The sequence below is a fragment of the Mesitornis unicolor genome, unplaced genomic scaffold, assembly GCF_000695765.1.
Source record: "Mesitornis unicolor isolate BGI_N332 unplaced genomic scaffold, ASM69576v1 scaffold20274, whole genome shotgun sequence".
Taxonomy (NCBI): Eukaryota; Metazoa; Chordata; class Aves; order Mesitornithiformes; family Mesitornithidae; genus Mesitornis; species Mesitornis unicolor.
In genome coordinates this window covers 20,103-29,595 of record NW_010179869.1, presented here as the reverse complement: position 1 = coordinate 29,595, position 9,493 = coordinate 20,103, and the positions used below count along the sequence as shown (strand labels likewise).

Sequence of the window (9,493 nt, the reverse complement as noted above, 5' to 3'; positions counted from 1 at the left end):
GATCCAAACCTCCTGCCAGTCTGGGCATTTCCCAGCATCGTGTTTCCTGGGCTCCAGGAGAGAGCCAGAACATGAATTTGTTTTTCAGGAACCTGCTACTGCCTAAGAGAGTCCCTGCAGAGAGACCCTGGGCCAGGGTCTGCATCAAGCTGTATCGTGCTGAGGGCCTGCCCAGCATGAGCGCAGGGATCATGGGTGGTTTCTCCAAGATCATAGGGGAGAAAAAAGTCTTTATCGACCCATACGTGCAGGTCTCATTCTGTGGGCAGCAGGTGAGTCTGCTGGGGGTGTCTGCGTGGGGCCTGCTGACCCTCCTTTGGCTCACAGCCAAAAGCTGGGCTGTATTTGACTGAGGCTGACAGCCTCAGCTGTGGGGGAGCCTCAGCCCTCTGCTGTCTCCATGGGACACAGCAATCTCACCAAAGACAGACTGGGACAGTCCACGTCTTGCCATTTTTGGCAGTGGACTGAGCCACGTGGCCATGAATGCGCAGTGTCTGAATGAGAAGGCTTTCATGGGACTTGTGTCTCTGCAGAGAGCTGCACAGGGACAGCTCTGAGCACAGCCACTGCCTGTGCAGGAAGAGATTTCATATCCCTAAACACAGGGAGGTCGTCAAATCCCGGAGCGGAAGTCTGCTGTGGCAAGCTGGATCCAGCCTGACAGCCTCGGGAGAGATTACTGAGCTAATGGCCCTTTTCTTGCACCCCAGGCCAGGGTTTCTGGTCTGTGATATCCATTAGGATGACAATCAGTCCCTGGGCAGCCTGTTGGGCCTGGGGGTGCTCCTGGAGGATCCTGTGACAGCTGGCGGTGCTGCCTGCTTGATTCCAGTGTTTCACTTGGCTTGCAGGACACATCCAGGACTTTCAAACAGCCATTTTTGGTGAAGCACAGAGAGCACTTGCTGGGATGGGGGCAGGAGCAGGGACACTGCCACCCACAGAGCCTGCTTGACACCATCTGAAGGCAGGACAGGAGGACACGCCATTCCCAGAGAGGGTCTGAGCCAACCCTTGTTCTGGCCACTGGCTGGGACTGCATGGCTTTCACACCGTCTCCTTCCCAGGGGGAAACGTCGGTGGAGACCAACACCACTGAGCCCGAGTGGAATGAACAGATCAGCTTCATTGAGTTGTTCCCGCCTCTGGCCAGGAAGATAAAAGTCCAGGTGATGGATGATGCCAATGTTAGTGACATGGTCATTGCTACACACTACATTGACCTGCAGCAGATCTCGGACCCTGGCAGGAATGGTGAGGCCTGGCACAGCTGCCCCGGGGCAGGGCATCCTGGGCAGCCCCATGCCATGCACCCTCTGCTTGGTCATGGTGATCTCCTGGAGGTGGGAAGCAGGAGTGGCTGAAGCACACTCGCATCCCAATGTCCTGGACTTTGTTCCGGGGGAAAGGTGTCTCTGCAGCAGCACCCCGTGGTGTAAATAGACCCTGTCCCTGTCGCTGCAGGCTTTAACCCCACGTTTGGCCCAGCCTGGGTGAACCTGTATGGCTCCGCCCAGAACTCAGCTCTGCGGGACATCCACAAAGACCTCAACGAGGGCATGGGCGAGGGGATCTTCTACCGCGGGCGCATCCTCATGGCCATCACGGTGGAGATCTTCAGCAGCCCCAGTGTTGCAGAGAGGAAGCTTAGGGACAAGAAGAAAGATGCTTTAAGCAAACTGAAGCTGAAGAAGAAAAGTAAGAAATCTAAAGACAAAGCCAAAGAACTGAGCCAGCTGTGGGGAGAGGAGGAGGCTACGGGCTCTCAGGAGGCTGAGCAGCCCGGGGAGGTCACTGTGGAGGTGGAAGAGCTTCATCCACTCCCAGAGGTGAGCCCTGCCATGCTGGCATGGCTAACCCACGCCAGCCTGTGGCATGCAAAAGGCCTCATGGGGAAGAGGCAGTGGGATCACTTGCAGATGTAACAGGGCTGGAGCAAACCCAGCCTGCTTGTTGCTGGACCATCCAGGGCTCTCCAAGCCTCTGCAAGGGCTGAGGCCACCCCTGCAACCCCGGAACTGCCTCCCCTACTAAGGCTGGAGCACCCCATGTGTGCTGCCTTCCTGGTACAGGGAGGTCTCAGACATGGCTGTTATTCCCAGGGCACAGCTGCCTTTGAGGATGTACTTTTTGAGCCAGGGAGCTGTTAGCTGGCTCTAGGTCTCTACTTGGCCTGGGAAAGGCAGGCAAGACGTGGCTGTGTTGGTACAGTGGCCATCCCTTAGCATACAAACCTTGGCTTCACACAAGCAGCAGCCAAAGCCATGGCTCTGCACCAGCCCCCCCGGGGTTTCCAAGAAAATTTGTCCTGCATCTGGCAGCCTAGCACTGGTGACCTCAGCAGCATTCCACTGATGTCCCCTGGGAGGGCTGGCAGGCACTGGCTATGTCATGGTGCTCTCCAAATTTCTGCTGAGGCGGTGTTTTGGCACATGAGGCTCTTGGGTTGATTTCTGTCTCCTTGCTCAGAATGCATTGGGGAGGAAGGAGGAATTCCTCCTCTTTGCTGCCTTCTTTGAAGCCACTATGATGGACTCATCTCTCAGCTCCAAGCCTGTCAGCTTTGAAGTCTCTATAGGTGGGTATTTCCCAGGGCCCCATGTCTAGAAACTTATGGGAACAGTGTGAATCTCTCTCTGACAGCCCAAGTCAGCACTGCAGTCCTAAGGTGCCAGCCCTTGCACAGCTCATGCCTTTGAAGCAGGATGTCAGGAAGGATGGGGCATGAGGCCAGGGAGTGTCCACAGTACCTTAGTTGCCTTATAAGTCTGAATGCTTTCCTATGGGATTGGAGACTTGCAGTGTTTGTATGAACTGCCTGTTCAGGGAGAGTGGTTGAAGCTGTCCTGGGAAGTGAAGGTGAGAAGAGGTGGAAGGATTTGGGAGTGAGAAAGGGATGCAAAGGAGGGGAAGCTGGGACATGGATTGGCCATGTGGTGCTGAGGGACTGTGACAGGGGTTGATGGGGAAACAATGGTAGGAAAACAGGTCCAAGCCCCCACCTGCTAAGCTGGATGAGTGGCGATGCTTGTTGCTGAGAAGTCTTCCTGAATGACTGCTGCTGACCTCAGTGCAGGGGTGTAGATGGCAGTTAACAGGAACTTGGTGGAGCTGGTGGAACTTAAAGGCAAACACAAGGGCCCAGCTCCTTCTCCTGACTCCTTCTCCTGGTTGTCCAAGTGATGTTCTCGTGGTTGGATGCTACTGAGCTGTTAATTCCAAGAACAGTGCATTCCCATGTGTTTCTCTTGACAGGATGATTGCATTCTGATTTTGCAAGCTGGCAAACTTGTTTAACAGTAATCCCACTTATCTGTTTACTGTTTAATGCTTAACTTAAAGGAAACTATGGCAAAGCTGAAGAGGTTGTGACCAAAGTATGGAGAAAAGTGGAAAAAGGAGAAATGAAAGAAGAAAACCAGCCTTTGCTGGATCCTGGTTCAGATGGTGGGTTGGATGTTGAATTCCTGGCCCCAGCCTCAGCAGCACTGAACAAGTCGGTGACAAAGAGCCAGAGACCAGAGCCCATGGAGTATGACAGGTGAGTTCTCTTCACCCTTCTTTCCCACCTGCCCTGGTCCTGCCCACGCTTCCCAGAGTGGTTATTCCAGATGTTATTAAGAGGTCTGCTCAGCAATGCAAGTGCTGTGCAGGTGCTTCTCCTCTTTGTAACACTGCAGCTTGCCATGGCCTAATGGGGTGCCGTTGCTCATTAGCCCTACGGTGTCTGCTTGATGTGTGCAGGTGTCCAAGGACAGGGTCCCAGGGAAACTGTGACCCATCAATAACTGCATTCCATTTTCTGGTTTACAAGCAGCATCCTAAGGGCTTGATGCCATTGAGGAAGAGGGAGAGGAGTACTCTGGCCCATGCTGTCCTATGTTGGGCAGGCAAGACACATACGCAAGCTCTTCTGGTGATCCGTTTGCTCTAGGAATGCTGTCTTGTTTGTTCCACAAGCCTTGCAATAGCTTGGTGTTTGTGCTCTGAGCCCTGTGCCTGCTACTACTTAGTCCCATAGCAGCAAGAAACCTCAGCAGCATCCCATGCTCCCATCGGCCTCATTCATCTGGGCACATGCTGCTCTCTCTGCTAGAAACCCTGTGTGCTAGTTCGGGATGGCAAAGGACAGATCCAGCAGCTTGCATCCACGTCTGTGGTGCATGGCCCAAAAGAGCTGGTTCTCTGAGAGGAGGGCAGAGCCCAGATGCTGTTCCCCATGCTGGGTGTGCAAACACTGCAGTTGTGACATGGCATGTGCTTCCTGCAAACAGCTGTAACCTCCTGTGCCTGCTGCTCTTAGGTCATACAGCTGCCTGCCCATGACACATGAGAAACCCTGCGTGTACGTGTGGAGCTACTGGGAGGATCACACCTGGAGACTCTGCATTTCCAACTGGATTGTCAAGCTGGCAGAGCGCCTGGTAGCATGTTTAGGATGTCTGTCTGTGGCATGGTTCTTCCTGGTGTGATTTCCTTGTAGTGGCTCTGTGAGATCTTTGCCTTAAACATCCTCACTGTTTTTTCCCCCCACTTCCCATCCGGTGCCATGTCTCTTGCAGGGCTCAGTCCTACCTGTCGTTTAGACATGTTGGTTAGGGCAGTGAGTGCAGAGCCACTGCCCATGCTGTGCCATAGCCTGACAGTGTCTCCTGGAGGTGTGCAGGACACGACATCTGTGACAAAAAGTTCCTCTACTGCCAGTCCTGAGCTGTGTGTGCACTGAGATGTTGCTGCAAGCAGACTCTCAGCCTCGGACTGTCATCAGTGGGGTGCAGTCTCTTCCCATGGCCTTATTTTTCCCTTTTGGGCTTAGAAATCCAAAAGCAGAGTTTGCTAGTGTGTTTCACTGGCTGCTCAAGGACTGAGACACAAGGTGTTGTAACAACCAGAGTTAACATCATCCCCAGGCTCCAGAGAGCCTCTGGCAGCACAGCGCTGACGTGCAGCACTCTCACAATTCCCAGCTCTGCAGAAGGGCACAAGCCATTTGTAGCAAAAGCATCCTTGCAAGCGTTCCACAGCCAGGTGCAAGCTCCCTGAATGTTGTGCTTTCCCCACAGGAGCAGGGGCTGGATGATGTGGAGAAGCTTATAAGAAGGCCAAAGGCTGGAGCAGAAGAGCGGCTCAGAGAGGTGCTGGAGGAGTTTGTAGCTGGATGCAGGTTAGCACGTCCCTCAGTTTCTAAGGTTCCTTGTTTTCAGGTTAGGAGGTCGTATCATGTTCTGTCTGGGCTGTGCACAATCTCCTCTCTTGCCTTCTTGAGGTGGATGAGTAGAAGGAAACCAGGACGACCTGGGGAAAGGACCCTGTAGCTCTTTAAGCTTGGAGAGGAGACCCCAGACCTGGAAAGCACAAGGGTCACAGACTGCAGTCTCAATGTTCCTGAACTCCTGGGTTTTTCCTAAATGTTAAGACATTTCCTTCACTCTCTTGAGTCACGCAGACAAGACGCTAGTATTGCAATCACTGCGACTGTCTGGTGGGGTCCAATATGCACTTCATGCCCAGTCTTATGATGGCAACAGTAGAGAGGGAGCCTCAGGTGCTAAGCAATCCCCAGTGTACCTTCTGAATCAAAAGGCATCCAGAAGAGAGGGCGCTGCAGGAGGCAGGGTCTGATGCATCCGGATTAGTACCAAGGGTTTGGAGTTTGTGCTCCTGCTGTATGAGCTGTGCTCTGCCTGCTGGGCACAGAGGATGCAGAGTCTGTGCTGCTTTTCTCATTGCAGGCACTATTCACTCAGCGCAGAAAGAAAAACAATGGCACATCCAAACAACCTTGACAGATGTCGGACGAAATACCTGATGTGCAGCATTGTAAGCTGTGGGGCGTGGTGGTAGACTGTGAGAGGTTAAGAAGGAAACTTGGGGCTAAAGTTCGTGGTATCAGTCATAGGTTTTTACTGCAGCATCTCCCACTTCTGCTCAGAGCAAAACAGTTTCCAACACAGGGAACAAAGGCAGGGACTGGCCATAACTGCCTCCAGTTTTATGAAGATGCTGTGCCCTGCTGCCATCCCTCCTGTCCTGTGGAGCACATGTAGCTGAGCACATGCATGGTGCTGCCCAATAGGTTGCCAGAGGTCTTTTAGTGCAGGCTATTCCTGCAGGCAGTTTTGGGAGAGCTCACTGAGACCCACTGCCCCTGGAAACTCTGCCCATAGGCTGGATGCCCATCTATCTGCCTCACCCCAGAGAGAGTAACATCTAGGCACTCATAATCCTGCAGACAATGTCAGCTAGCTGAATGAGAGCACAGTTACCTACCCTCCATCACAGCTTAACAGAGTATGGATGTAGTCATAGTCCCCATCAGACTACAAAGCTTTGAAAGGTGGACCAAAATGCAATGACAGCAGCAGAAAATAAAGTTTAGGCATGTCTGGGTCCCAGCTGCCTTCCCTCTGCCTCCCCGCATATTGACACCTGAAGGTACTCTGCTAAGTCTGAGACTCTCTGAAAGAGATAACCAGTGCAAGAGATTAATTTTCTGGCCTTGTCAGTCCATGCTGGGTTTGCATGCTGAACTCCTTTTGGATTTCATTATTAGTTTTGATTAATCACAAAGTCTCTACTCAGATCTGTACACTATCAAATAATATACATAGAAGCCTAGCCCTGTCTTCCAGATTCCTTTATCTTTGTATTCTCATACTTCTGTGGCCCTAAGTTGCTCCTTGTGCCAAGCTGCCTGCAGGCACTATCTCGAGCCTTAGACCACTAGCTTTTGAAATGTTTATTCCTCATACATCTTTCTGCCCCAAATGATGCAAAAGCTCAGGGACTTCTGTTACCAGCTGGTATTGTCAGACCTGATGAGTTACTGGAGTCTCCACTTCTTCGCATCCTTCACTAAATGGCTTCTGACAGGTTCATGGAGGTTTGCTCTCGGCAGCTGGGGAGTGAGCCATGGTGGAGGTCAGGGCAGGATGGGGGTGATTAGCACACAGGTGCTTTCCGCAGAGCCCCCATGAGGGGTGCCAGCGTCACCTGGGTCACGGCCAGGAGTGTGACGGTGCCCACTCTCTGTTCAGATCCTGTATGCAAAGCAGGGGCAACGTGTGAGGCAGCAGCTGACCCGAACCAACATCAAGGAGAAAGTTAAGGAGACAAGGAGGATCCTAGCAAAGCTACGCTTCATGGCTAAGGAGGTACAGCTACTACTGGGGCACCCCATTTCTGAGCAGGAGAGGGCATTGGCTAGCCTGCCTTGGGGCTTTTCCTCTGCTGTCTTTCCTTGCTATGTAAAATCCCAAGTTCCAGCTGCTGGAACTTAACCATATTTCATGTAATGGCTCTTATGAGGGATGAGGCTTGGCAGCTTTGCAGGGCTGTTGGTAACAGCAGGGATCTGAGCAACTCAGCAGTGGTTTGGAAGCAGAGCTGGGCCAGCTCTAGGTCACCTGGGCCTCTCTGCCTGGCCAGCCCGAGGCCGTGCCTGCAGTGGGGCTGCAGGCAGAGTCTACCTGGGCAAAAAGCCTTGCCTGTGCTGCCTGCACTCCCACCAGGGTCTCACCCTGGACATTTCAAATTCAAACTTGTATTGAAATAAGATCTCTCATCCATAGCAGAGACAGTCTCCATTTTCAGAGTTTCACAGGCTCTATTTCAGGTAAATCCAGAAAATCAGTGTGTTCGTGTAGTGTAAACAAGAATGCAATGTTTGCTGGAGTTAGATGGACAGATGTTACTGCTGTTTGGAGAAGTCTTTCACTAAGTGAAGTCAGATCGGTTTCCCACCATTAGCTATGTGAGGGTAGACTTTAGCATGAACAAGCTGTCACCCCTCTCACAACCAGGAGGAGAAACTGTCCTCAGGCTCCAGCCTCTCAGGCTGGCTGCACCTAATCCCCTAGACAGAGGGGGAAGCTCCTCCCATTTTGCTCCTGCCATCAGGTGGGAATGTTGCTGTCTCTGTAGGGTGAGCCCTGCACATACACATTTGCCACTTTTAGTCCCTGCTTGAAGGCTGGCAATCTTGGTTCGGATCAGTAATAAATTACTACAGCTACTTGTGTACTGAAAAATTGCAAGTACAAGTACTATGTATAAGTGCAAACACTAATGGCAGGGAAACTGAGATGGGGAAGAGAACTTACATTAGTTTAAAAGAAGTCATTGCTTCTATCTGTCCATTTGTGTTATTGTAAGTGCTGCTCTCAACCTGAATCACAGCTTTACACTGGGCACTCATGTTGCTGGGATGCCAGCGAATGTGTTTCCTAATGTCAGCCAGCCTTGTGTCAAAGGTGTGGGGCAAAATGCCACTTCTCCAGTTTCATGGAGGCTCCCTCTCCCCAGCATGGCATCCTGCTGGTGTTTGCAATGCAAAACAAGGCAGATCACAGATTCCTCCAAGAAACCTGCTGTGCTGATCTTCACAGTAGCTAGTATGGGGCTATGCTCTGCATTTGTGCTGAAAATAGTGTTGATAACACAGGGATGTTTTACATTGATAACACAGAGGTGCTTTAGCTATTGCTGAGCAGTGCTTACACAGTGTCAAGGCTTTTTTTTCTGCTTCTCACACCAGCCCACCAATGAATAGGCTGAGGCTACACAAGGAGTTGGAAGGGGACACAGCTGGGACAGCTAACCCAGGAGATATCTCATACCATATGATGTCATGCTCAGCATATAAAGCTGGAGGAAGAAAGAAGGGGGATGTTTGGAGTTACGGTGTTTTGTCTTTCCAAGTAACTGTTAGGTGTGATGGAGCCCTGCTTTCCTGGAGGTGGCTGAACACCTGCCTGTGATGGGAAGTGGTGAATGAATTCCTTGTTTTGTTTTGCTTGCATGTGCAGCTTTTGTTTTCCCTATTAAACTGTTTTTATCTCAACCCACAGTTTTTCTCACTTTTAACCTTCCAATTCTCTCCTCCATCCCACTGTGGTGGGGAGTGAGTGAGCAGCTGTGTGGGGCTCAACTGAATAGGGTTAAACCACAACACCTGGAGAGCTATATTGTGGGTCTGAGACTTTCAGAAGCATGAAACTTTGGGTCTTTCATTTTCTTCTGGATCTCCAAAGCACCGCGCATCCAGCAGTCATTTCTGTGAAGAGATGAAGCTTTCAACAGGTCAGTGGAGGGAGGACAAGATATGTGCTCTTCCTCTGCTGTGACATTCTTTTCTTTCCTCCCTCCAGCCCCAGTGCACCCTCCCCGATATACTCATCTGGATGCTTAGCAACAACAGGCGTGTGGCATATGCAAGAGTTTCTGCACAGAATATCCTCTACTCGGTAGTTGAAGAAGAGAAAGGCAAGGACTGTGCGAAGATCCAGACTGTCTTTATGAAGGTAGGATTTATACCAAGACAGTGTGCTCTTGTTTGCTTCATGCTGCTTACCCTTCTTACTTCCAACCCTCCTTCCTGGAGTTCACCAGGAAACACAGTTCTTGCTCCACCACTGTCTTTTGCCTCTGCTAATGTGGTGCTCCGTCTCCTGAGCTCTTTGGTTAGTTGCTGGCTGGTGAGGATCATGAA

The 9,493-nt window shown here is 51.5% G+C and overlaps 1 protein-coding gene across 1 annotated transcript in view; it reads left to right on the top strand.

Annotated features, from left to right (window-relative positions):
- Nucleotides 1-9,493, top strand: part of LOC104539414 (fer-1-like protein 4) — a gene marked incomplete at both ends in the record, with an annotated part of 36,186 nt that overhangs the window by 9,237 nt on the left and 17,456 nt on the right. The window contains 9 exon segments of the mRNA XM_010182930.1: nucleotides 89-272; nucleotides 1,071-1,257; nucleotides 1,468-1,832; nucleotides 2,473-2,581; nucleotides 3,346-3,544; nucleotides 4,307-4,427; nucleotides 5,067-5,167; nucleotides 5,736-5,823; nucleotides 7,041-7,157. Coding sequence (XP_010181232.1) covers nucleotides 89-272; nucleotides 1,071-1,257; nucleotides 1,468-1,832; nucleotides 2,473-2,581; nucleotides 3,346-3,544; nucleotides 4,307-4,427; nucleotides 5,067-5,167; nucleotides 5,736-5,823; nucleotides 7,041-7,157 — 1,471 coding nt within the window.